The sequence below is a fragment of the Drosophila simulans genome, chromosome 2L, assembly GCF_016746395.2.
Source record: "Drosophila simulans strain w501 chromosome 2L, Prin_Dsim_3.1, whole genome shotgun sequence".
NCBI classification, from domain to species: Eukaryota; Metazoa; Arthropoda; class Insecta; order Diptera; family Drosophilidae; genus Drosophila; species Drosophila simulans.
The window spans coordinates 15,579,122-15,606,935 of record NC_052520.2 but is presented as its reverse complement, the minus strand read 5'-3'; the positions used below and the strand labels follow the sequence as shown (position 1 = coordinate 15,606,935).

Genomic DNA, 27,814 nt, shown 5'->3' with positions numbered 1-27,814 from the left:
ATATGCGTATACTGAACAGCTTTTCATTTATTCAAAAATGTATTCACTTGCAAATTTTGAATGTGAGTCAGACAATAATCGTAAAAGCTTTCCCGTTAAAAGCAGCACTGGGTAATTTAGATCTCTTTTCAAATTGTGTGTTAAACTCAAAAATTTTGACATAATAACATGTGGTCAGTCCCCTCTAAGAGACGGCAGCACCACTCAGGGTATTAGCCGAAGGATAATACGATCGCATCAGCATACAACGCTCCCGATCGATGAAGAGACTGCGCCTCTTCAGCATAATCTCCCGTTCGAGACGAGCACGGGAATTGACCAGATCCGTCTTGACCCGCTCCGCCTCCTCCAGTTCATGAAGTAGGGCTGAAACACTGCTTTGAATGGTGTGCACCCCATCGATGAGCTCCTGCTGGGCCAAATCGCGGCAGTTCTCCACATTTGGCCGATAGCTGCGGTTGTCCATGCGCGTTTGGGCAACCTTCATGGAGGCATCGAAGGAGTTAATGCGACGCTTCATCTGCTCAATGCGGTTCTCCACATCGGCCGTGCCCTGCAGGATATTCTTGAGATCATTCTCGAACCGTTGCACCGCCTCTTGGGTGCAGTTGATCCTGGAGGTCAGGGCCTTTTCAACGACATCGGCCTGTGTGCGAATATCTCTGGCCGCGTTCATCAAAGTCGAGTTCAAAGTGTTTCGCAGGGCCACCGACTTAAGGCGACACTTTTCGCATTCGTCCAGGGTCTCCATGCTGAAGTGTTCCCAGTACTTTTCAGAAGCTTGTTCCGGTGGCTGGCGAACGGCTCCCGGTCGAAACATGATCGTCCTGGAGCAGTTATTTAACCCGGTATTTAGGGTATCAATCTCGTAAGACTCTTTCTTGTCACTCCAGTCGTATTCCAGTCGCTGCCTAGCCGTTCGATTTTCAACCTGCTGCGAATTGAAGTCATCCAGTGTTTTCATCAATAACCTTCGGATCTCAGCTATAAGGGCGAGCTCGTTGACCAGCTCCTCTTCCACCTGGTCGCGAACCAACTCGGTATCTGGTCGTGTGGCCCTCTTCTCAATGCACTCCTTGGCTATGGATTCCGGTACGCCCAAAACCACCATGGATTTCCGCAGCTTAATACGCTCCACTTCCATTGTGGATATCTCATCGGCCATCGCCTTGATGGCATTCTCCAAAGTATTCTTCCATTTGCCAATCAATTGCGAACGGATCCTAAGTTTGTCGGTGGTTTCCTTTTGCGACTTGTCCACCAGGGCGGAGAGCCTTAGGAATTCGGTGGTCGAACTGAAGCGGTTTCTGTGGATTGAATTTCAGAGTTTAGCGGTTCAGTCAGAACTGGAGTTCCTGATATTCTGTATTCTTACTTATCCGCCCTGCCCAAACTTGCATTGACGACCTGCACAGTCTCGTGGTTCCTGGTCCGCCATTCATTTGGGCTGTATCGGGTGATCGAGTAGCGGTCCACAACGGGTCTCGTTCCCGTTATGCCTGCCATGGGGCTCCAATCCACCTTGCCCGATGCCCAAGGACCAATCGGACCCATGGGCATCAGCTGATCCTTGTGAGGCAGCTCATCGCCCTGTTGGGGCAAGTAGCACGGTGGATTCCGCAAGTCATCTGCTTCGGGGTCCATGGAACGCTGTGCGGAAAGAAAGCATATGTTTTAATCAACTATGATCTTATGGTTAAGCTAAGTTTATATACGAAAAAATATCATTTAACTCAGCTCACCGCAAACTGCACTTCCTCCATTCTTAGCGGCTTGTTCGATTGCTTGTACTGCTCAGCTCGCATGTCGGCCAATTGCATCTGCTGTTGGTCAACTCCCGCTTGGAGATCCGCCTGTAGCTTCTGATGCTCTTGGGCAGAACCCATAATATTCTGGACCAGGTGCTGTTGGGCGGCCTCATCGGGGTGAGGTGTCAAGGCTACCAGAGCGGGCTGTGGAGGCTTCTTCAGTCGGTGGGAGGGAGGTTCCGTCGGCAGTGGACAGATTAGCGGAGCCGGGCAAGCAGATCCCGGATTTAACTCAATCGTTCTGCCCTTACACTCTGGATTTGCATCCGGCGATTTCTTTTCCAAGCAATTCATTATTGCTCAAATTACGACTAACTTGTGAAAATATCAAAATATCACGTGGATTGTAAAGTATACGAATAACTTTCGTTTAGTGTTGGGCACAGACTAAAATTGAAAATTTTGGACGATTGTTTGAAGGGCGCAAACAAAGAAATGGGTTGCTGGGGTGCCTGATTGTTGAGTTCAGTTTATTGGCAACGGTTACTATATTGTATTTTCGAATATGAGTGGCGTGCCATTTAAATTTTCAATACATTGTTTTTATTGTATTCAATTCAATTAACACTCAAATACAAACTAAAATAAACTATATACTAAATATTGCCTCCCGAATGTATTTATAGTATTATCTGGCCGAAGAGCACTTGAAATTTTGAAAACACTCATTACCTAATTAAGATTAACCTATCCCTTTGCCATATTCTGGAAAAACATGATGGAGAACTCTAGGACATTGCTGGGCTTGTACCGCAACAGATTGAGCACATAATCCTGCATAAAATCGGCCAGCTGTGAATTGCTGCTCAGATAGCTGGTGGCATTCTCGTAATTGAGGGCTTTGAGCTCCCGGAACTTGCGAGAAAGCTGTTCGTTTTGGCGCCACATTAGTTCCAATTTGGGGAGGATGGGTTCCTTTCTCTTCGGTGGCATGCAGGCGGCATGCAAAAGGTAGTTATAGCCGCGCCAATAATGCAGAACAATCCGGCCCTCAGGAGTCATGAAGGTCTCGGCCACATCCTGCAGCTCATCGTTGAAGCACTGCTGCGTGAAGATGTGCACGACATTCTTGTATGTGCGATAGAAAATGCGCACCTCCTTGCGCTCCTTGGAAACAACCAGATTGCAGCGAAGGACCCGGCCATACAAATTCATTGTGTAGTACTCGAAGTCGCCCACAAAATTGTTGCACACCAGGTGTCGCATCAGCAACATGATCCCGCCATCCAGGACGAACACATGATCGCGATCCTTGATATCGATGCGAGCCTTGAAGCGCTGCACTTCCTCGTTGATTTTGGTTTCGCGAATGGCGGTTAGCATCAAATCGGCATGGTTTCGCAACTCCAGCGTCTTCTCCACCCGAGTATTGTCGATGCGGTCGAACTCCGATCTCTTCTCGCAGATGAGGAGGAACTTGTCATCGTACTTTCCCTTTAACTGGTGTCCACATTCTGTCATGCCCTTTCCCTTCTTCATTTTGCTGCTGCTGAAGATCACATAGCCATCGAAGGATTCCTCCACATTCAAACAGAAGCGTCCAATCTGCTCAAGTTCCCGCTCAAAGAAGATTTTTAGATTTTCATTTAACTTGCAGTTTGTATTCCGCAGCTTCGATATGAACAACTGTTCCTTGAAAATTATCGCCTGTTTGGTGGGCATAAACTGCTTGGGATTGATGCCCCAGTCGCACACCTTGTACTGATCGTCCGAGGGCTCAATCGGTCTCAATAGCGCCGAGATGATACTCGACACACTGATCTCGTCCTGGGCATCCAGCTGGTCCAGCTCCTCGCAGGCATCGTTGGCGGCACGCTTCTTGTTTGGATCGCGAAACTGCTCCATGTCACAGGTCACGAAGAGCGGCGGATCCAGCCGCATATCCTGGTTTCCTTGAGCATCTGCAGGGTTGTGTTGTTTAATATATTCCTCCTAATTTATGTAATACTTACCCATTCTTCGGATTTTACAGTCTAATTTTTGTGTTTCTAAGTTTAGCTTCCCAAAATTTCGTAGTAAATGCGAGTGTTCGCAGTAAAAGTTGAAAGCCAAAGCTAGCCTGACTGATTTATTATTAATATTATTTTTAAGGCATTTGTAAAGAAATAAAATACTTCTGTAAAACTGTAGTAACTGTTTCAGATTAAAAAAATAAGATTAAAAAATGTTAAATCATTTGCGGTTGTCTTTTAAAAGACTTGTATATTTTCTCCATATTCAACACAAAACTTTGTGTTTTGATTACCCCTGTTGTTGTGACGGCCAAGAACTTGCCTTGGCAATTAGTCGGAGCGTCTAAGTAACGCTCTCCGGGAACTTCTTGAAGTGAGCAACTTTGGAGTGGCCCCGGGGTGCAATGATGCCATCAAAATTGGCGCTGCAACAAGCGGCGGAACAAAGAGTAGAAAGCCTGACATGGTCCTCAACTAATTGCAAGGCCAACAGCTCTTCAGACGACTTAAAGAGCGACAAACAGCGACAAGTGTAAGTAAGGCCAAGAGGACGACTGTAAGTTGGTGCCTCAATGGCCGGCAAACAAAAAGGGTCGCAGGACGAAGGACATGCTCCATGTTGTTGGCTCATTAAAAGGCAAGGAGCGTGTGCGAATATAAACATTTAAAGGTGAACACACACATACACGCACACGGCCCCAGATAAAAGGAGGCACAAAGGGTTAACAATAAATAAAATGACCGGCCTTCGAGACCGAGCAATATTAAATTTGTTATTAAGCTTGTAATTATTTGCTGAGCCGGAAATGTAGGCATCTGCCTGCTGCCGCTGCTTCATTTTAACAGCGCGAATTACGCCCGATGAAAATGAAAATATAAATAAATTATGCAAAAGACAAAGACAATGCGCTCCTTTTTTATTCCTTTCACTGCTTTCCATTCAGGCTGGAGATCTCTCGTTGTCCGCTTATTTCACAGTCAAGTAAACTTTGAAAGAGAGGATACTCGAAAGGACAAAGGAGGTCCAAGGTCCTGAGGCGAGGACCGGAGTCTTGAGTTCTTCGCCTGCACTGAACAAATAAAGGCGATCGCGATTCGTATGCTGTACTAAGTCGATATATGTTAAATATTTAAGCTATTCAAAAATGTAATAACATTTCATAAAGTCAGTATTATCATTATTGTTATTATTATAATTTTAACATATTTTTTTCGAATCGAAAAGTTACTGCATTGAATTTTCATAAATATTTTAAAAACCATATAGTACTCAATTTTTTTTGCAAATTAAGCATATTCTTTCAGTGCATTTATTTACGCTGGAATTCTCATTAATTTGTTATGCATTTCTCTCTACGCGTAAATTAACTACAATTGTTTCTGTGCGACGTCCACTTACATTTAATCTTTGTCTTCATCTGCACACACTTTTCATTCGTTTGGGCCATTCATTGCGCATTCATTTCAGGCCTCGTTCATTTCCTCTGCATTTGTTTTGCATTTCTCGTCATTGTTCGCCCTTTAACCTGCCCATAGCCCGCTGCCCCGCCCCCTGAGTGCTAAAATAAATCAAATGTACGAATGTGTGTGTGTGTGTGGGTCCAAAGAGGAGCTGACACAAAAAAAAAAGAAAAAGAGCAGAACAGAAAAAAACAACTAAAAAAGCGAAAACAAATCTTAAATGAAAATTGTAACCGCTGCGGCTGTGCAAAAAGCCATTGGGAAACCGTTGGGAATGAGAAAAACTGCGCGGGGGGATGCGGGAAAATGGAGCGACGGGCGAGGAAAACTGTTGGTAATCTCCAGGCCCACATGTATCGGGCTTGTGGGTTTTGGATTGCGGATTGGGTGGCGGTGGGGGCTTAAGGGTCAGTAATAAATGTCATGATATGAAATTTATTTACGCGCTGCGAAAAACCAAAGCAAAGGAATGCAATAACAACAGAGCCAAGGACCAAGTACCAAGAACAAGAATCGGAAGGACAATACTCATACACTAACACACACACACACACACACTTACTGCACGCCTTGGCCAAATCGCAAAAGACAATTAAAATGGAATGCCAAAGAAGAATGCCGAAGGGCCAAAACGAATGATACAAAACCTTGATTCAAACTTGGCCATTGATAGGGGAAATAATTGTCAAGCGCAGTGGAAACCATATTTCACAAACATTTTGTCACATCAAGAATATTGTGATTAGCTCAAGAAAAAGTTAGAACCTTAATCTAAACAAAAAGAAAAAAATAATAAAAAATACTTAATCCCATTTTATAAGTTATTGCAGAAGCGAAGAAGGCATAATAATATTTAAGCATAAAATATCATGTCTAAAAAATAACTACTACTATCACATTCTTATATTGGCAATTATTTAAAGATTTTAAAAGAGATGACTATACAGACTATATAGACAACTATAAATATTATAAAATTATAAATATTTAATACCCCATTTTCATTGGTATTTGGAAGTATAAGTCAGCTAAATGAAAAGACAACATAGAGGACCGCCTGAGATTTCCTTGACATCGTCCTTCACGCACACACCCGCAATTACACATGAGACACGCAACAAGAGCCAAGCAAATAAAAGCTCAGCTTCAGTGCTGATAGCAAAGTAAATAATACAGATTCTCGCAATTTTTCTGTAATTAACACATGCCCCATTCAAACGAGAAAATGGGGGAAACACCTTCAAAGTCACACATGCCATATATCATACATGTACATATCTCGCTCGCTTGGACTGAAAGTTGAGGGGGCTGGCAAAAAGGACTCCCGTACTGCTGGAGGCACGAAACCTGAAACCAGGTTTCTGGAAAAGGGGTGAGGTTAGGGGTTATGGGGTGGAACGGGCGGTACTCGCTTAGGAGGTTCTCGGTTAACACATAAAGCACAAAAGTGTTGTCAGCTCGCATCGCATTTTTATGAGCTGTTCATGTGAAAGGACATGCAAGCCATCTCCTTGTTATGTTAGTGTTTTGCTCATGTCAAGTTTAAGTGGCACAACTCCCAGTCAAATTGGCATGTTTCGCTTATTGCAATTTGGACCGGAAATGAGAACTAAAATTAGTTAATTCGATAAACAGCCGATACAAAAAAAAAATAGAAAGCACAATGACAGTGAATAATACTTTACGTAATATAATTTATACAGTTAATTCAGAGCTATCGAAATTAACATCACCATATTTAGTCCGCAACTTTCTCCGGTTTTGTAAATAACACAACATCTTTATTACATAAAATGCAAATTATTTTGAAATTAAATTTCGTTATACAATCCAAGTGCGTATTATCAAGTACAGTCAGTCCATGTTTTTCCCTTCTGCCGTTTTGCATTGACAAGCAAACAAACCCCGAAACTCGGAAAAACTGCAGTGAAAACGAAAAACTTGGGGCAAGGTGTTGTATTGTTGGTGTTGTGTTGTGGTAACAGGTGTGTTGGAAAAGCTGAAAAACAAGCGAAACGCGCCGAGCGCAAAGTCTGTGGAAAAGTTGATTGTTGTCTGGTTTTGTTTCATTTTAGAATAATTTTAATTCTTTTCCTTTTCATTTTGAAGTTTTACCCACAAATTTGCTCTATTATTATTCCTGTATTTGTAAAATCCTATTTACATTGAATATTATTCTGAAAATATGGTAAATCACTCGCTTTGTTTATAGATTTTAAGCTAGATGGGTGAAAAGTTTTATTTGTCTGGCAAGCTGGCTAACAATAACCAAATTCAACGCAAGCATTTATGAAAAGTTCAATATAAATAATAAGCCCCGGCCATTTTCGAGTTAACAAAACCAAACAAAAGCCCCGAAATGTATCAGTACTTTTAAGAGATTCTTACCAAGTGCAAAATGCTGCCAGGCAGCGTCAATCAATTTCGAAACTTTTTTAATTAGCTCACAACGAACGTGTAATTGACTGCAAAAGGGATCAAAAAACGGTGAACAATAAAGAATATTTAAATGTAAAGTCTTAAAAGAGTACAACGCTCATAAAGAACTTGTACAGGTAAGCCAATTAAAATATTAAAAGCGCGAAAGGGTATAAAAGTCCGTGATAGGTGTGATAGGTTATGAAGTTTAATGCAATGTAATGTATTATTTATAGACATCAAGGACAAGCCGAGTTTGTCAGGTAGTTCCTAAGAGCATCGTGGATTCTAAATATATTTTCCGAACTTGTTCCAAAGCCTTTTAATAGTTTCAGAAAGGAGACGCGATGAATAGCGCTTCTCCAATTAAACTCATAAATATGTACCACCATTCCATTTATTTCGTTCACCACCAAAGTTCTTTAAAAAACTGTTTGCAAAAGTGTAAAGTGAAAGCAAATATATTTGCAGGCGCATAAAAAAGCCATGAAAACTGGCGAGTGACATGTGAAAGGAGTGGAAGGATGTGCATGTGGATATGGACGAGGATGTGGATGTGGCGCAGGATAGCTGCCAGGCAGTTGGGCGTAAACCACTCAAAGGCGCAAATAAATACACCGCCCGCATATAGAAGGTGGGCGAGAGGTCCTTTGTTTGCCCCGCTGTGTATATGTTTGTGTAGGCTCACGTATGCCCCTGAATGTGTGTGTTAATTTGCCAACAAAGACACGTACACACAGGCAAACAGCGTTTAAGAGATTTGCCAAAAGAGAAAGTTCGCACCTGAAAGACATCCCAGCGCTAAAGTGTTTACCTTGTCATTGCTATTAATTTGTTCGCGCTACATAATAGCTGTGTCAATATTTTTCAAACATTTTCTAAAACGGTGCAAGTCCTTGAAAATGGGCACACGTCGAGCAAAGGATAATATTATGAATAGGGCTTACACATATGATTAAAGGGCGTAGATAATCGAACTCATTAGTGAGGCAAGGGATTGGAGTGAGGCTCACACCTAAATCAATGAATATTACCAGTTTATGGGAATTTTCTTTTAGTTTACAAAAACTGACTTCAAAATGTTATCGATCTTGAATCTACCACTAGTGAGAAAGGACCTCAACAAGCAACTGTACAAGCAAATACGCCTAAATTGCGACTTCACATGGCACACCCCGCAGCGGGATAAAATCGCCCCGCTGGCAGGCAGGGCATATCAATCAACGTTTTGAAAGGGACTCCATTGTGCGTTAACAAGTGGCACGTTGTCGGATTGATACACAGGCTCAAAAAAGGCGAGGGCAGGAATAGAAAAGCAGGGCAGGGACAAGCCAAAAAGCGAAACCAAGCCAACCATGATGTATCTATAACTGAGCCTTGGCTTTTCCCAACCTTTTCCTAGCTTCAGTTTTGTACCGAAGGACCAGTCTGCTGCACTATCTAAACGACAGTTGTTAGTACACCAGAAAAAAATTTGGAAGTATGGTATAAAGTAACCAATGAACCACCATAGTATTTATATGCTATTATGAAACTAATAATTCTAATCATTTTTTTAATGATAGAATAAAGCAATGGGTTGTATTATTTTTGTTACGGTGTGACTTGAATGTTACAAATCAATCATTTAAGGTTTTTCCAGTGCATGATTGTGATTTGCTGGATTTCGGAGTGATTCTTACTCCGTGTGTAGATGCTGGCTGCAACTCAAACATCAACAGTTGCGCTACTACTTGCAGGTTCCTTCAGATGGAGCTGTATCTGTTCTCGTTTGGCGGAGTATGTCACCGACAACGTGGCCTGCACACGAGTTTGGCAGGACAAAAGATGGCAAGCGACTGGGATCCAGGGATCCAGGGATAGGAATCCGGGGGATTGTGCTCGAACAAGTCATCAGCCATGTACAGGAAGTTAGTTAGGCGGGCCCAGACTCCCATCCAAGTGCCAGTCTCATTCCCAGTGAGGCTCTGCCAAAATGTCACCAGCGACAAGTTGTTCAAACAGCAAATTACATGCAGCCATGGAACTTGCTTCCAAATATACAACATGTAAAAAAGACGATCTGACTTTAAAGTCGTAAGCTCACGAGATTTTTTGTACAATTCCCCCAGCGTTGGTGGTATTTTGAATATGCCTTCGTTTTGCCATTTTCCACCTTTTTAACCCAGCATATGGCTGCTATTGTTGGCGTTGATAACACATACATGCATATCTGTAGGCCGCGCCCCCGAGTTTTGCTTTTGGGCTTGTTGAGGCACAAAAGTGCACTCGGCTATTGAAAATCCAACAACTGATAGCAGCAGGCGCTGCATACAAAGTAGCCGAGGGAAAAACAACTAGAAAAGCTATGAATAACACACCTCAGAACGGGTCGAACTTTTAATACCCTTCGTTGAAATAACATGCTATTCAATTTGATGGTTATGCAAATGCAACAAATAGTTATTGCAACTAGGAAGTAAATTTTTGAATTTCTTGAATATCAACATTTTGTCTTGAAGTATTAAAAATCTACTTATGTTCTTACTTGTAGTAAATGGCACATTTTCAATCGTATTCAGTTTTAAATCCATATTGCCTGCAAAAATTGTTCTTGTTAAATATTCTACTTTACTTAAAAGGCCATCCAGTTGTATGACACTAAAAGTTGGACTTAGAAAGTAGAGTGGATGGCTTGTTGGAAGTCAGGGGAAAATGGAAAATGCAACCGAGGAAAGAGGCATGATATGCAGCAAAACAACAATAAACTCTTTGGGGACTTCCTTTCCATACATATTAAATCACAATATCCTTCCTGCTCCTTAAAATGTAAAGTTTTACCCAAAATACCCGCTCCGTTCATCCATCATCGTTTGCCTACTAATTGATTTAAATTTCCTTTCGAACTCATTAGTTTCTCTAATATCCCCGAAGTCGACAACACATATGAAAATCATTTTTTACTATTGTGGAAGCAAGGACATGAGAAAAGTTGACGCAAAAGTTTTCGGATAATTGATTTGCATGGGGAATAACTCAATTTGGGTACATACAATTTCTAGCTTGATTGCAAAATTCAGTGGTTACCGAAAGTAAGTTTAGTACAGAGACTTCAGGGAAGAGCTTGAAATCTATAAACATTAATCCTAGTCATAAAATCTTATTTGTTATAATTGTGGAACAAAATCTGTATTTAAAACGATATGATTATATATCTTTGTCTTTCATTATGCAATGGTTTTATAATATTTATTATTTTATATTTTTTAAAGCCGAACTTTTAACTATCGAATTGTACACAACTTATTGCAAATAAACACATCATACGTTTTTATTACGAAAATTGTGTCAACCATTTTTGATAAGCATCAGGCAATGTACGTCAGTAAAAAAAACGACAATAATACATAGCACAAAAAATGAGAAAATTGTCTACAAAATGGTTGACAGGCAATTTGCCTACACACATTTTTCCACCCAAATGTTTCGTCATTATACTACCCGAATTTCCCTCTGCCTTTTCACATTTCGTAACATGTGAAATGAGCAATTTTCACATATTTGTATGACAACGTTTATGCCGCACACTCAGACGAAGCTGAAGCAGCATAAAGACATAAAAATAAATAGTTGGACTCAGAGAGCGACAATATCGAGCAGTTATATTCGAAGCGGAGTCAAGGCAACGCCTCATTTGGGAAATGGAGCACCACCCCAGAAGGGCACCCAGCCCCTGGACTTTTTAATGCTGATGAGGCTGACCTGACACCACCCACTTGAGTTGACGCCACTATTGGAGCACGTAAAATTCGGACTATTTCTTTGTATAATTTGTCAACAAATAGTTTTCCATGTGAAGGATACTAAAGCAAAACAAGTAGCATTTGGATCAAATAGTTTTTATTTGTAAATTGTGAAATAGGAAGGTTCAACATGAAGTATCAGTAACACTAATTAAATAAAACTTTTTAAATATTTTTTCATTAGTATCAGTCGAACATTGAAAATACTCCACCATTATAATACTAACAAAGTTTCAAAATACTTTTCGCTCTGAACTAATAAACAGACACCGTCCGTTTTACCAACTTCTTAAAACTTCATCGATTCATTTACAATATGAAAAGAATGAATTCAAAATAAAAATCACAAAACTAACTTCTCGATGTTGCAGACAAATTAAAAGTAAGCACGGCAAAGTTTCAAATAAAATATATTGGAAATGCAGAGCAAACTTACTGAAAATACTAGGAAATGAACTTTAAAATAATCCCGACAAGACAATTAGTAATCGTCGGAGAAAATCGGGAGGAGAGTGAGAAAGTGTTTGATCTCGGATATATAATGAACAGGCCATGTCAAAGTTGCACTCGGCGGTGGCACTTGATAATTTTGTTTTGCTTCCCGCTTAATCGCTCCCCCGAGAACAATGCATCCTGGCTTGGTCCTGGCCACGTCAGGCTCCACGCCTGGATGCTCGACACCCGGCAATGCTGGCAGCATCACCGGATAACTGTCGTACGAATTGATATTGTTTACTTTTAATTAAAAGCATTTTGCTTCGCTGGCTTCTAGCCACAGCACATTGAGCAGCTCTCCGGCAAGGACACGAACTCACATCGATGACAGACAAGGAGCGAGATTCTAGTTCCCTAACTGCAATCCCAAACAAGTAAACTGAGAAAAAACCAAGTCAATGTATTCAACTTAGCAGGCACAACATACGATTTCAAGGTTTCGTGGACAAGTCGACTACATATTCATTTTTTTGATTTGTTTGTGTTATTAGGGAACTCAATTTGTCTTTTAAAAATAAATAAGAAAGGGGTAAACTGTTTCCTCCGTGTGCATGCTCTTCTAATCGAACTCATTGGATTTCCAGCTCCCTCCGGACGAGATTCTGATGACCGTGTCCTTTCTAATGAAAATTGAACAGTCTATATCAAGGAGTTACCATTGAGGCATTTCAAGATGTCTTTGGTTTTAAAGATCCATGTTATCATTGCACTCAGTGGAAATGAAACGATATAAGAAAGTAACTAATTTAAAAGGAACGTGTAGCTTAAAATCAGAAAATCACGGAATATAAAAACGAAACTTAAAGCAGTAGCCCTTGAAAACTGTCAAGCTGGAATTCTACATATTTTATGTCCATTTCCTCCCGACCTCTAATTAAAATCCTGGCGCCAGGCCTTAACCCTTTTTAGGCGCCTCGAACACAAGTTTGGCCACCGAAAGTGTTTAGTTGTGAAAAAAAATGTGCTTAAGAATTTATGTTGAGAAAAGTTCTGTCGCCTTCAAAGTAATCCAAAGTCTTCGTACGTCTTTACCAAAAAAGTTTATCGTAGTTTTCGTGGAGGCCTATCTCTTTAAAGTTTCACCTGCCCAGATAAAGTCGCAAACTTTTGCGTTCATTTCAAAATTAATTAAACGTTTAAGACTGGACTGGCGCCACTCTTGAATAAGTAAAGTTCGTAGAGATTTCGATTGGCGAAGGACAATGGCAACATTTAATTGGGGTTCTCGATAATAATTGGCCACAAGCGGCTTAAGGTGTACTCACGAACATTTTTGCCGGCATCCTTAAGCTCGGCGACTGGAAAATTCAGCACCAAATCCATGGAGCTTTTTGTGTGAAGGGACTTTGGTCAACTTATCGCCGAGAACAGCGTATACTTATAATTCTATATAAGTTTATACTTACGCTGGTATTACGTTTTCTCACCCTTCTAAGGCAGTTTTCTTTGTCACAGACTAAGCGGCTTAAACAATGAACTTTATTTTGTCTGCGATTGATATCATTTCTGCCAGACTCATAAGCCAATAAATAGTAATAAATATAAATAGCCCACGGGTGATGAAGTTCAGTTGCAGGCCGATAAGGGACTTATCGGAAAATGTGTATGTGGAAAAAAATATACCCGCTTATAAATAAATTAGTTGATTGTGAAGAAGTTGCGTCACACATTTTAAAGGAAAAGTTTATAAAAAACAAACCTCACAACTGTACTTATTTAGAGAAATATTTTGTGATAACTGTTGCAAAGCAAATACCAGTCTCTATTTATTGTTGAGGGCAACCACTTTTAGTAAACATCAGAAATAGTCTGAAACCATATCTATAAAGGCCATTGGGCATTCAGAACAGCAGGATTTACGCCAACATGCGACTAATTAGCCGGCTCTTGCATTATTAAGCCGGCCGAAAACATAATAGGTATAATCAGAGGACTGAGCCAAATCAAACCATAAAATTAAACTGCAAGCTCATCGAAATGTTCATACATTAACTCGGCAATGCAGTTTGATTGATAAACCCCATGTAGGGCTGAAACTGGATATAATGAAGTAACCCGAACCCCGATTCCGAACCCCTCCGACCAATCGACAACACTTCATGCAATTTGCAGCAAATCAAACTAAACATGGTATGCGTATACTCGATATTGGTGTGCCAGGCTTGTGTGCTTTGCAAATAGTTTGCGCAGATTTTAGCAGTAAAATAAATTGTTCCAATTTATGCTGGAAATGGTAGCGATTGGATTTCGAGAGAAGGGAGGGCCTAAGTGGGAATAACCCACGGCAACTATCGGAAAACTGTTTCAAATAAATACAATGTAATTATTGAGCCGTACAATGCACTCATACACGCATCTATCCATTCACATACACATGCAATCAGGAATTTCGTAATTATATTTGGGAAGCTGTTAATCACAAAATGCGCGGCCTATGCAAATATCACATCCAGGTAAGCCGTAGCCTTGAACAGAAGCCACAATCTGAATAATATATGCCCTTTAATAAGAGACTAATGGTCCTGATATTTTCTATATTCGAATCAATTAATTTATAATGTAGTAATAATATATCTATACACTTTTTGTTTTATTTTTATGATAATTAACACTTTGCTTAAATTTTAAAACTTTTTTTAATATATGTTATAGAATTTATGTCTTTTAGAAGTTAAACAGTTTATTACGAAGTGGTAAAACCTATTTAAAATCTACTTGAAGTAGAGAAACAAAGTGTCGTGCGACAAACTTTTAACCGACAACGCTTGTGTTTGCATAAATATTTTATCACTTTATTATACGAAGTCCAATACAGAGTTTTGGCACTTTAGCTGTGGCAATTTGCATATGGTGGGCTAGCGCAGTGGCTTGCATATACGGAAATTAACCAAATACGCCGCTGATTTGTTGAAAATTCTGTTAATTTATTTGTTTATTGAATATAGACGCCGGCGTTCGAGGGCCTCGTTCGCATATATGTAAACATATGGCATAATAAGTGACCGTATGCAAATTACGATGCCACCTTTATACACATGGATTCCATGTTTGCAGCATGCCACTCATTCGTTTATTTGCCGCTGGCCCCTGTCAACATTGTGACAGCAAGCTTACACGCGTAAAAATTTTAATTAGAAAATCTGTAAAAATATATCAAGCATTTTCACACATTTTGCAGCGCTCCGGCAAGAGCCAATATATCAATTGTTTGCTGATGTTTGACAAGGAGTCAATGTGATGCCCATATGCTAACAGAATATATTTATGATGCAAATATATGCTATATGATTAATTCAATATCCATGCCAATTATATCCGAAGTCAATTGGCCAAAAATCCCTCGACTCATTGGGTCGATGAAGCGTTCTGCGACGAGAATTAAGCCCCAGATGCCAAAAGGTGTGAATGGGTTATCATTGGCGTTAAGGACTTGCCACGCCCATGACACGCCCTCTGCGAAATTCCTCCCCTGGGCGGCGTACGGATAATATTGCTGATGCTCTTGCGATGCTGCCGCAAAATTCAATCAATATAATTGCAACACTTTAGCAAAGGACTTTGCCGGGATCACACACACAGGCGCACACATACGTATGTCCCACATATACGACATGAAGTTCAATTCACCCACACATGCACACTTCTTAACTGTGAATGTAACCAAGGCAAATTGCGTAAACAATGTAAAGCGTTTCAAATTTATACGTCGGACCCAAAAACTTGCCCCAAAGGAACCGGCGACAACAGCAACTGATGACGAGCTAAAAAAGGAGTAAAAGGACCCAAACATAAACCAGAAAACGTGTGCGTGTGTGTAGAGGTAAGTGGCAAATGTAGAAAGAGACGACATTCGTGTATTTTCACCCAGAAGTTTATGCACTTAATTAAGCCCCAGCTACTATACAGCATACACTCGAGAAAGGTTCATGACATAAATCAACTCAAAGGTGTGCTCAATCATACAAAAAGTAAATTAACCATGCACATGATTTAAAAGGTACATTTTACAATTCTATATTTACACTCATCGTTTGCAGTTTTTACGAGAAGAAACTAAGAATAATAACTTATTGAAATAAGAATACCTTTTGAACTTAGATAATTAATTAATTATTGATTACGATTTTTAAGTTTATCCCTTAATAATTTGTTTCCAGTATTGCGTTTTTTAAACCAAGTAGTAAAATGTAATTCAATCGATTTTTACAGTGCATATAGAATAGAAGTAGACACAACAACTATGTTGAGTGGGACGCAGATAGAGGTCCTCGAGTACATCCGCCTTAAAGTTTGCCATTTCGTTGGGTGGGCGTAAAATGTGTCGCAGAATTACTCAAAACTCGAACTCAACTTTTCACCCACACACATGCATGGCGAGGAAAGGATGTGGAAAGTGCGGTGAACTTGTACCCACAGCTGTGACTTTGAAAATACATTCAATCATTTTCTGAAAGTTTTCCCGGATACGTATTTTATTTATAGTTTTCAGCGGAGAGAACGGCCATCTTCTTTCTCCCAACTAAATCCAATTAAATTTATATTTATCAATCAACCATGCACAATTTATGCTTTGTTTACTTCAAAATAAGGTTAACAGTCTAATTTGCTTAATGGTCCCAGGTCACGATGCGTTTCACGCCTAATTAATACAACCAATTGGTATAATTTTTGTGGCTGTCAGCATTAAATTAATTTCATATTTAGCAAATAATATTTCTCGTGTAAAATAAAATGCCAATTGCTAGTGTCACACCGAGCAGAGCTAACAAAAACAAAATTGGCTTTATTATGCAACAAAATGAAGTAATTAGCAGGTTAAAAGAATTGGAAATTATGCAAATATAAAAGTACAATACACACAATGTAAAGGAGTCAACAAATTTTATTTTAAGAAAAGCATACTAGTTTTTTTGTCAGTATATTTACTATAAATATATATATAATTTATTAATAATTATTAGTAATTAAAATAAATACATTCACAATAAGTATGTGACTTTTAGCACCAAATATGTTCTTATTGTTACTTAGACCACTGAAAAAAATAAGCTTGTATATATTTTGTTTCGACGTGAAGCACGCCAATGAAGTTACCCATCGTTGTGATTAAAACGTAATCCAATTCGAAACTCCGAAATTCAGTATGCACTTTATTAGATTTGCTCGCTCAGCGTTTTGCTTATGAAATCCCCCATTGCTGATTAGAGAAAGCGAATCTCACGTACGGCGCATTCGCCTTGAACCCCCCGTGAAAGTGGTGTTCCTGCCAGTGATATTATTTTCTTATTCTTATATAAATCCATTTGAAATGCAACTTTTGCGCTAACGCATAAATCTTCAGAACAAATTGCAAACATGGTGGGCAGGGGCTGGAATGGCCTGAAAAGAAGGCAGCAAAGCGTAGCTGCGAAGCAGTCGAAGCATGTGTTGTGCCACTCCATATACATATACACACAGATGTGTACTATATAAAAGTGTGTATCCAAATGCTTGTTTGTATATATATTGTCGCAACATCAGTCAGGATTAGTTGTAGAACTTTACCAGTACGACTAGTGGCCCCATCTTGTTTGCCATGCTGTAACCGTCACGCAGAACGCTCCAACATGCTGCCAGTTGTACCGCCCATAACCCATAGCCCAGCGCTCTCACTCACCTCCCACTTTCCACCCAAAACAGCCACCCAACCAACCCACCACCCAGCCGCTGCTGGTAGCCTTGTCCTTGTGTTGTGTCTTGTCTTGTTGAAGTTTTCTGCACTGACGTTGTTGTAACTGGCTTTGGCTGTTTGTCTTGTCTATTCCATCGGAATGTGTGCCGGGGAAGTTGCTCCCATTTTGTTTGCTTAACTCATTGCCGTTGAAAAGGCCATAGAAATTAGTTAGGTAATTGCGCCGAAAGCTCCACTAAATGTAAAATTGAAATGTTTCATAAAAGCATAATTCGAAGACATTCGTAATTATTATATATTTTCCACAGTATTTAAAGCCGGAAATCAAAATGCACTTGTACTAATGTACAAAATGCACATGTTCTAAAAACAATGACCTGTTACAAATTCAAGTGTATCCTTTTATTCTAGAACTAACGGATATACCAACGATAAATGTAAAGTGCAAATGCAACTTTTCTGTTTAACTGCGATTCACGCCTAAAAACCATTCATCAGTCAGCGATTAATATTTTACAGAAATCAGAACGCCTCACTATATGTTTTATTGGAATATCACTCTTTTGCAGCCAGTTTGCATTGCACAAGTAACGAGAACAGATCTCATGTACGGAAAACTTTCAATTTTCTGCCTGCTCCTGGCTGTATATAATTCAGATGCTATTCCTTGCTGGAATTCCAAGGAAAACACATGTGTGCCTCGGCATCTCTGCAGGATCGGCGCAGAAGCAGAACGCCCCGTCATTCAGTTCCGGGATCTAAGCATGGCCTACTGGGAATGTCCTCCTGCAACAATCTGCTGTCGCAAATCGAAAGTGGTAATAGATGTAACATTCATAAAGGTAAACTGGTATTAATAAATAACCGAACGCATTTGAAGGTTCCGAACATCGATCCATCGCGCCCACTTCAATGTGGCCACGTGAACAGTCTAGAGCTGAGCTCCACGATGAAGAGACATCAATACACAGCCCGAGAGGCGGAAGTGCCATGGATGGTGGCTCTTCTGGATGCTAGAAATCTTGAATATTGGGCTGGCGGCTCCCTAATTGCTCCAGATGTTGTGCTAACAGCGGCTTTTGTCACTGAAAAACTAAACGAATACCAGCTGATTGTAAGGGCTGGCGAATGGGATTTGCTAACCAAACAAGAGCAAGGGCAACATAAGGATGTTTCCATCAGGAAGATTGTGCGACACTATGGCTTCAATCGGACAAATGGAGCCAACAATGTGGCCCTGTTATTTCTCAAAAAGCCGCTGGAGCTAACCCACCATATAAACCTCATTTGCCTGCCGCCACCGAATCGCAACTTTATCTATAACCGTTGCATTGTCAGTGGCTGGGGTAAGAAGAACTTCGAGGACATGGCTTACATGAATGTTCAGAAGAAAATTGATGTGCCCTTGGTGGACAGATCTAGGTGCCAGCGACAACTTCAAGGAATCTTTGGCAAGAACTTCTATCTCGACCGCAGTCTGATGTGTGCCGGCGGTGAGATTGGCAAGGATGCGTGCAAAGGCGACGGAGGTTCCCCACTGGCCTGTCCCCTCCAAAGCGATCCAAATCGATATGAGCAGGTGGGCATCGTCAACTATGGATTAGGATGTGGCACAACTATTCCTGCTGTGTACACTGATGTCTCAAAAATGCGGACGTGGATTGACTATCAGATCCGAGAAAACTCAAACGCTTATCAACCACAAAATGCAGATGATGGAGGCAAACTAAGAAAAGAATACTTTAGAAACTTATAATAGAAGTTTGGTTCTAAATAAAAGCAAATCTTTATTCCTTAATTAGAATAGTGATCCTATTAAAAGGAAATATAAGCTTGTCTTATTTAAAAATACGTGTATTTCTAAAACGTTTATCCGTTAGCATTTAATCCCAATATCAACCAACGTGGGATGTTGGGCATTAATTAGCTAATACAGCTAGTTCATATAACAAGCTGCGTTCATCCTGCTACTTTCGGCTAATTGTGGACTTGGGCGGGTCGTTTCATTGATTTATGGCTGCTAATTTCAACGCATGGCGCTCAAAGTATTAAATAATAAACTCTATTCCTGCAGGAGGCTCTCGATCCCGCTGTTTTCCGAATCCCCGCCATAACTCCACCCACAACATCATCTTCATCGGGCTCCTGCTGAGCTGCAGTGTTGCTGGAGATGAGGCGCCATGCAATATGAGACCTTTGGAAAGGGCTCCCTTTCTGGTCGCCCGGCAGACTTTACAAGTGTTTCCCTCGATTTTATGGGCCAGCTCGGAACTTGGGCGGGAGTTTCCCCGTTCCCACTGGCCGTGTAATGAAATTAAAGGCGTAATGCAATACAGCTGGCAAAGTTTTTGCAGCGGTTATTTCCATGGGTTCTCGTTACTGTTTGCTCTTTTGCCCGCCAGTAGCCGTCGTCGCTTCTCCAGACAGGCATTAAATTTAATTAATATCTTCCGTTTTTTAACAGACTGCGGTCTTCAAAAAATTTGATACCGTTCGCTGTTGTTTCTTGTTTTGTGTGATGAAATTTTTCTGGGCGTCTTTATATCAGCACTTTCTTTGCGGACTTTTAAATATTATATGCCCCTTTTTTTTATCATAAGATTGGCAGGTACCTGAATTACAACTTTCGATTATATTTTTTTCTGTTTAAATACACTTTTACATATTTGAAAATCTCGATTTAAATTACATAAAATTTCTAATTGCGAGAATAAAACTACGATAAATACTTTTTTAATATTTGTAATATAAAAGTCAAATTTTATTCTACTTTGAACATTTAAAAACCCTATCAATTGGGCCTTGCTTTTTGATTCAGAATAATTTGACGTGACTGTCACAATTTCGTTTCTTAATTCAGTGTAACTTTTACATTGCTAGCAAACGGTCGTTTCGAGTTTTATAAGTTAAATAAGTTGAAGTAAAATGAAAAGGAAATTTCTTCCACGAAAAAATTCAGCCACTACGGCAACGGCTCGCAAAATCCCCGAAGAGTCTCTATCAATCACTGACCAGCCGGGGGCAACATCAACGCCAACTCATATGACACGCAAACGGCCAAGGCTTTTATCTCTCCAGTTGGATTCTGCATTGTCATTGTCATTGGTGGATCGAGTTCCGCAATCATTCGGGGATATTCGAGGACGAAAGGGTATTCGTGCTACCAGTCCGCGAAAAACTAATCTCCCAAGAACTAGAGCCCGGTATATACAGAATACAACAGAGCGTGTTCCCCCAAGTATAAATCATGGTAGGAATTCTGCTAAGCCACAGATGAGCTGGGGTCATATGAAGACTACAGAAAAAACTTCGGCGAAGATTTTCGAAGAGTCCACAGACACTCAAAACTATACACCCAAAAAGAATGCCAAAATTACGCCAAAAATGACGCAAAAAACGAGGATGATGCAAAATGTTCCAGCTATAAAATCACCAATGAAATCAACAACGTCCTCATCAATAATAAAGCCGAAAACTTCAGCAGAGTCCAAATTGAAATCTTCAACGAAATTATCAATGATGTCAACGAATTCGCCAAATCACTCGATTAAGTCAAAAAAAAATACTCCTGATGCCCATTTCTTTGGAGAAGTAACCAAAAAGCAAAATGCCACTGAAGAAGATATTTCGGAACCGCCTTCAAAACAGCCTCGTCTACATATTTTGCAAGTCAATTTGGGGTCCCCATTCGCCATGACGCACAGCAAGAAACTTAAAGTAATTGCAGTTGATTTCAATGATGAAAATCAGGAAGCAAAAGAAGCACCTACCATTTAAGCCAAATCAACACAAGTAAGGAAATCACCGATTCTTAAAAAGTTGGGATAGCAAAATCGGAAGGTTAACGAAGCTTTAGTAAAAACAAATATGATTTGAAGCGAAACAAATTTTCTTTAAGGAAATGAATATCAATAGTACACGATCGTTGTTCCTGGATGTTTTTAAATAAAGATTATTATGGATGTAGTCGTATTCATGTGTTGACTTTGCTTTGATTATTGATGTCAAATTGAATCAATCATACGCACTGTGTACCCAATGCAGACATCATTTAACATAAACGGAACTCCGATTGATACACAGAAGGTAAAAATATCGATAGTACACGCCCGTTCTTAATGGATATTTCTAAATAAAGATTATCAATGCGATGCAGCAGGCCTTAACAACGTATTCCTTTGCCGGGTTCTAGCACTAGCCTGATTGCATAATCTACACTTTTGCAGACAATAAAGTTCTTTCAGCGCACTTTGTAAGCTGGCAAAATGCACAGAAATGGCATTATCACGTTGCACACAGCTAATTTGCAAGCAAGGAGGAGGAGGTGGAGGTGGAATATAGCCATAGACGGGTCGGGGTACAAAAAGATCGGCCAAAGAGAAAAGAAAACTGAATTATATTTGCACAATAAACTTGGCAGCCGCCGTCTCTCTATATTATTATTCTGCCAGTTGTTTGTTTGTAGTTGTGTGTTCTCTTGTATCTGTGGGCAATAGTAATAAGATGCAAGCACACCAAGCATTCCTTTTACACAATTTTCCTTTACCACCCGCCGAATGACACTCAAGAAAATAATAGTCCTGGTTAAATTCAAATATAATATTTATGGTAAAATACAAAAGCATTTTTAGATGTGTTTAGTGTATTTTGTGCATGTTGATGATAGAAAAATAATCAATTCCAAAATGGTGGTTTGTAAGTACAGGAAATAAAACATTTCCCTAAGTGTGCAATGAAAATGTGGATAAAAAGGCGCAAGAACTGCGGTTCAATGGGAGAAACACTTTTGGGTTGGGATGGTTTGGTGCATATAAAGAAATTTGCATGGATTTTGAACGTAATAAGCGAAATGTGACTGCAAAATCCAATTTGTAATGAGAAAAGTAGTGCGAATTGTCTGTGTATCTGTGTGGCGCGGTAGCTACAAAAATATTGCAGCATATTTCTAGGCGTATTTATGGGTTGCGCTTAGTTTGCCGTCACATAGCATGATGGTTGTCGTGGGCCAAGAGGGGCGGAGAAGGCGAGGAGGCGTGACAGGGGCTGGGGACTGAGCGCGTGCTAAAATTATGCAATACAATTATGCGAACAGGCCTGCAACTCGGCGCTTGCATGTGTGCAGCTGTCTGTATGTGTGTGCTCTGCGCCTCGAAACGTGACTTGTTTTTGGTAGGCTTACGCTGGGGATCCCCCAATTTGTTTGCGGCTGCTTCGTAGTGTTTTTCCCCATTTTATGCTGGTCCTGGAACTACAAAGGGATTTGTTTTGAGAGCAATGGATAAGTTTGTGGACCGAAGTGCACAGCTGCACACTGGGAACGCAAAGTTTTTAAAACATTCCATAATATTTAAAGGCATATTTTAAAATAAAACCTTTTATAATTAAGTATAATTATATTATTGATATAAATGAAATTAAAAGTTTTATGAACGTCTACATTCCAACTAAAAATCAATCAAAATTGGCTCAAGTAAGTTTCCTGCTTTATAGAAGGGATATGAATTTGCATGATTCTATTCATTGTGCACAGACATTTAAATTTTGTCTCTCCATTTAAAAATAATTTCCTGCACGCGCTTGAAAGTATGCTATAATTCACACGTAGCACAAACAACTGGCCAGGACCTGCGGTTGCCAAAAAGAACGGGAAAAGGCCTTCCTGTTTACAATTCATAAGCAATTTCGGACTGGCGACAAGGCGAGTCGAGGCTCCCATGTTGGGAAATCAACCTCGGCACCACACGATTTTTAATTATTTTGTTGCATTTTCATTTCAGCTCTGTGTTTTGTTTTGCTTACCCAAATAAACAAGGTCCAATGGTCGCCTGTTTTTCATGGGGAAAAAGAATACGGTCATCTCGAGGATGGCAATGCTCGTTCCTTGACCGTGTATTCTCTGTTGTATAATTACAAAACGTGATTTTCTTTTTGTTTAGTTCTCCTTTATTTTTGGCAGACAACATTTCACGGTTTATGTTAATTTTTTGTCTGTGTTTCTTAGCTTAAATTATTGTGACCTCCTCAAATGGCCAGTTTTGGTTTATTTTTTTTTCAGAGGTCAGTGTATTGTCGCAGTTGGTAAGCTTCAGAGGTGTCATAAAATAAAAGTTCATAAATATTTACTGCACGTTTTATTAGTTGCTGCCACGTTGACGCCGTTGGCCCAACTCTGAGGTAACTTAAACACATTTAAATTCTATTCTCCTGATATTTTTTAAATATTTAAAATACATAGCGCGCTGTTGTCGAAAAGAAATGTATTTGTAGAAAGCAAAAATTAAACATTGCTTATTTATTTGGCTGGGAATCAAGTTTTAATATAGAATGTTTTCACTTGCTTGCGGATTTCTACTGTGATTTTTTATTTGTTTACTCTAGAACAGTAATGGAGTCGTTGCACAAACCATTCAAACACTCCGACTGTCAATAATTAATTTTAAATAATTGTATAATGTAACTAAACAAGAAAATTCCGTATATCAATTTGACTGAAATTTTGATGAAATGTCTACCATTCTAGACTGGATGTAGTCGTATTCGTGTGTTGACTTCGCATTGGTCATTGATGTCAAATTAAATCAATCATACGCACTGTGTACCCAACGCAGACATCAATTAACATAAACGGAGCCCCGATTGAGACACAGGAGGTGAAAATCAGACCCATTGAACCGCAAATGCGACGTCAAGCAATTTCATGCCACCGAAAATCTTTCAAAGTTAATTTTCAACACACGAGAAAACAGAGGAGTCAAGACAGCTACTCAGGAACGAGAAAATTGTACGACTTCAAAGCGTCAATAAGCAGACAAATATAGACGAACAGCGATGGGGGAGCGATGTTGGCCAGGTAAGCCGGGTGGGCGCGTCCAATGGAAATGGCCCGGCTGTCTGGCAAACAAGCTGACTGATAACGGAAGCTGGCAATGCACGTGTTTACCTCTCGATATTTGCCGGCTGCCATGGAAAAGGATGTCCTCGCCACCTCGCCTTCTAGCGCCCACCCACCCGTTCTCAGTATGTCTCTGTCTGTTTGTCCTGTCGCAGGACGATAATGACGACAACGGGGAGAAGGGACTGCTGGTGGAAAGAGGGAAAGGGGATACACCGCCCCTGGCCGCTGCTGATGTCACACATTCATGGTCATTTTGCTGAGTCAATCGTTTGAAAAATTTATGTTGCCTTCAAAAGCAAAATTTGCCATCACCGTCGTTTGATTCTCGGCATTGCACAGTGGTTCCCATTGTATGGGGAATGCGGCAAAAATACTTCTAGTTGAGGTAGACACTTAAAACTTATTTTTGTAGTAAAATTATTAGCCAATATCATAAAGCTGTCATATGAACGATCAGTTTGAAATTAAGCGTTAGTATGGAAAACTTTTTTGTTTTCAATTATTTTGCAACGAAAACTTGCAATTCTACTTAAGAAATTAGTATATATATCCAGGGCGTTCTTAGCGAACATTGTATGCTTATCATATAGCTGCTATAGGAGCAATCAGTCGAAAATCGTGATTTTGTTAAAAAAAAATATTTTGTTGTAAACAATATTGGATGAAAATAGTTATTCATTTAAAAATAACAACCATAAAATAATTTTTTTGGTTATATACATTGATATACTTACAGCTGTGTTAAAAAAAATAGCAGTGCTTGGGACCTGGGAGTTTAAGTTAAAAATTTCCTATGATTTACAATTTTAATGGTCAAATTTTATTTATCAAACAATTTCGCAAATGTTTCACTTTTGTTTCTTTAATAGTTTCGAAAATATAGATTAAAATAACATAATAGGCAGAAATTCAGGTGTTCACTAAAATAGCAGTGCTATGAAAAAATAGTAAAAAAAAATCAACTTGACTTAAAACGAACTTAGTTTTTCTTTTTAATGTGTTAATTAGGGCCTAATACTTGGTTGGATAGCCTTTGTTAGCCAGCACAGCCTTACAACCACGCGTCATGGAGTCCACCAGGTCCTGGCAACGTTTGGGTGGTATTTATGACCATGCATCCTGCGCAACTTGCCAAATCTGAGCCTTAGACGTCGGGGAGTTCTTCGACACATATTGTTTAATGTCCCGCCACAGGTTTTCAATCGAGTTTAAATCGGAAGATGATGCTGGCCACGGCATTACATCTATTCTATTTCGGGTCAACCTATTCTTAGCCGATTTGCTTCTGCGTTTCGTATCATTATCCTGTTGGAATGTCTATTTTAAGGGCATATTATATTCAGAATATGACAGTAAGACATCAGTAAGTATATAAGTATATTTACCGAACGGTACGGGACCAGTACGGGACCAGTACGGGACCAGTACGGGACCAGTACGGGACCCAGTACGGGACCAGTACGGGACCGAGTACGGACCGAATACCAGATGCTATTTTATATTAGTACCGTAAGGCCTTACTGGATATTTATACATAAATAGTAGAACTTATGCTTATGCTTGTCACATTCTATGTTATTTAACACCACCTTTTAATCGCACCTAAAATAAACAGCTAAATGTATTTGACAATTTTAATAATCATGTTTAAATGATAATTAAGACTAAATCAGTTACTTTAGAATCAAGGGAAGTAAGCAAAGCCACGTAATGTATTTGGCTGATAAAAATACCATTGAATCATTGGGTCAGAAATAATACTTTTAAATTGTTCCATTGAAATTTCTTTAAGTATGTGCAGCTTAGCCACTGTGCGACTGCGAGTCAGAGGGAGAAAGGTATAGAGCCGGAAAAGGGAAGGAGATAGTCAATAGATGCGGTTCATTTAACTTGACTGAATGTGCATCGCCTGCTAACCTGCCTCGCATTCGCATTGTCTCCTTGGCAGTCTGGTCGGATCGGGTTTCAGCCTTTTCGACCATGGCCCAAACTCAATTCATGTTTATGAAGTGCTGATGTGTGTCTGATTTAATTGGAATTTGATGCACTTTTCAATGTATGCCGTTCAAGTCAGCAAAAGTGTTTCACTACACTTCAGTCATGTTTAACCACTTAATTATGACACTTGAGGGAAAACATTTGTTTTAAGTTGACTTGGACAAGGGATGCAAACATTTTTACCTGCAATTGCTGATTAGCTGGATGGGTTCGTATTTACAATTACAAGTGTCTTAAACAAATAATTAAACAGGAAAATGTAAAATTTAATTGCAATTTGACACGAAATTAGATTGTTAAAGTCCGTCTAGCCAGTTGATTAAAAATGAAAATGATTTTCTTGTATTTCCAACATCGTTAAAGTATTCAACAAATTAGGGCTCTGAATTCAACATTTCTTTATATTTTTCCTTGACTTTTCCTTTAATTTTTTAGTCCGCAGCACTTAAGATTTCCATTTCCTTGCCAGTCCAGACAATACCCGCCACCTCCATGAGTTCTCATCTTAATGCGCTTAAAGCTGGTCGCGAAATAGAAAAATATATAAATGTGGGCAGCCAAGTGTCAGCGACAGCTACGGGCGAAGAATAACCCAAAAGTTGGCCACAAAACAACAGACCCAACTATCCACAACCCTTCGTAGAATACACCCTCTAACTTAGTTACAAAAAATGTGCCGAGAAAGTAGGAGAGATGGTGAGAGAACGGGGGAGAAACGACGAGTAAAACTTAACAAGTTCACTTAGAAGAAATTAAGTTTTCAGCATTTATGTTAGGAAAACTGTAAAGAAAAACTTTCTTAATGAAGCGACGACAATGTGGTGAGCAATGAAGAAATGTGGGCAAAAAATCGCACTACTGAAACCCAAGAAGCGCACAAGTTTGCAATGAAAGCATACTAAATGAGGTCCCCCATCGAGTCAAGAAAAGAGCTAAAAAAGTTTAAAACTCATAACAATTTCATATTGGGTGAATTGTAAAATAATTTCATTTCGTTTTAAATTCAATTTTAATTTATTTGGAGAACAATATTAGTGTGCCAAGCTCTCCCAACATAAAAAACGAAAAACGTACATTAGTCCAAATACATATATTTAAATGATTTCTTAAAATATATATATACATATAAACAAATTCGAACTAAAAAATAGTAGCCTTGGGCAACATGAAATTTTTTTCACAGTCTTCACGGTTATCATAATAATTTAACATATTCGCACAGTCGATATAGTGGAGTCCAATGCAGGCCTTTTCTGAGAAAAAACGAAATAGAATAAAAAACAAGAAACAAGTTAAATTGGATGTGAATAGACCGAATATATTATGAAGTTGCA

The 27,814-nt window shown here is 39.6% G+C and overlaps 4 protein-coding genes across 4 annotated transcripts; 2 read left to right on the top strand and 2 right to left on the bottom strand.

The window, feature by feature from the left end:
• Position 1: 1 nt before the first annotated feature.
• Positions 2–2,111, bottom strand: LOC6732460 (tektin-4). The gene is made up of 3 exons (XM_016180185.3): positions 1,743–2,111; positions 1,376–1,650; positions 2–1,307 (listed from the first exon to the last, which is right to left on the bottom strand). Exons 1-3 carry the CDS (start codon positions 2,100–2,102, stop codon positions 185–187), a joined length of 1,758 nt encoding a protein of 585 aa, XP_016025101.1. The 5' UTR covers positions 2,103–2,111; the 3' UTR covers positions 2–184.
• Positions 2,048–3,893, bottom strand: LOC6732459. Its single transcript, XM_002079543.4, has 2 exons — positions 3,761–3,893; positions 2,048–3,709 (listed from the first exon to the last, which is right to left on the bottom strand). Exons 1-2 carry the CDS (start codon positions 3,762–3,764, stop codon positions 2,496–2,498), a joined length of 1,218 nt encoding a protein of 405 aa, XP_002079579.1. The 5' UTR covers positions 3,765–3,893; the 3' UTR covers positions 2,048–2,495.
• Positions 3,894–14,339: 10,446 nt separating this feature from the next.
• Positions 14,340–19,410, top strand: LOC27206502 (phenoloxidase-activating factor 2). The gene is made up of 3 exons (XM_044922441.1): positions 14,340–14,369; positions 18,157–18,405; positions 18,468–19,410. The coding sequence occupies exons 1-3, from the start codon at positions 14,340–14,342 to the stop codon at positions 19,341–19,343; spliced, it is 1,155 nt and encodes a 384-aa protein (XP_044778376.1). The 3' UTR covers positions 19,344–19,410.
• A 1,030-nt stretch (positions 19,411–20,440) lies between these two features.
• Positions 20,441–21,553, top strand: LOC27209346. The gene has a single exon (XM_016184781.3). It carries the CDS (start codon positions 20,513–20,515, stop codon positions 21,362–21,364), a length of 852 nt encoding a protein of 283 aa, XP_016025099.2. The 5' UTR covers positions 20,441–20,512; the 3' UTR covers positions 21,365–21,553.
• The last annotated feature ends 6,261 nt before the right edge of the window (positions 21,554–27,814 follow it).

What these genes read in the sequence shown, in the direction of transcription:
- LOC6732460 (XM_016180185.3), bottom strand. Translation starts at nt 2,102, where the DNA reads ATGAATTGCTTGGAAAAGAAATCGCCGGATGCAAATCCAGAGTGTAAG. An exon ending in TGGAGGAAGTGCAGTTTGCG is followed by an intron (nt 1,651 to 1,742) that starts GTGAGCTGAGTT and finishes CTTTCCGCACAG; the next exon opens with CGTTCCATGGACCCCGAAGC. An exon ending in AGTTTGGGCAGGGCGGATAA is followed by an intron (nt 1,308 to 1,375) that starts GTAAGAATACAG and finishes TTCAATCCACAG; the next exon opens with AAACCGCTTCAGTTCGACCA.
- LOC27209346 (XM_016184781.3), top strand. Translation starts at nt 20,513, where the DNA reads ATGAAAAGGAAATTTCTTCCACGAAAAAATTCAGCCACTACGGCAACG.
- LOC27206502 (XM_044922441.1), top strand. Translation starts at nt 14,340, where the DNA reads ATGCGCGGCCTATGCAAATATCACATCCAG. An exon ending in TATGCAAATATCACATCCAG is followed by an intron (nt 14,370 to 18,156) that starts GTAAGCCGTAGC and finishes ACTCTTTTGCAG; the next exon opens with CCAGTTTGCATTGCACAAGT. An exon ending in GCTGTCGCAAATCGAAAGTG is followed by an intron (nt 18,406 to 18,467) that starts GTAATAGATGTA and finishes ACGCATTTGAAG; the next exon opens with GTTCCGAACATCGATCCATC.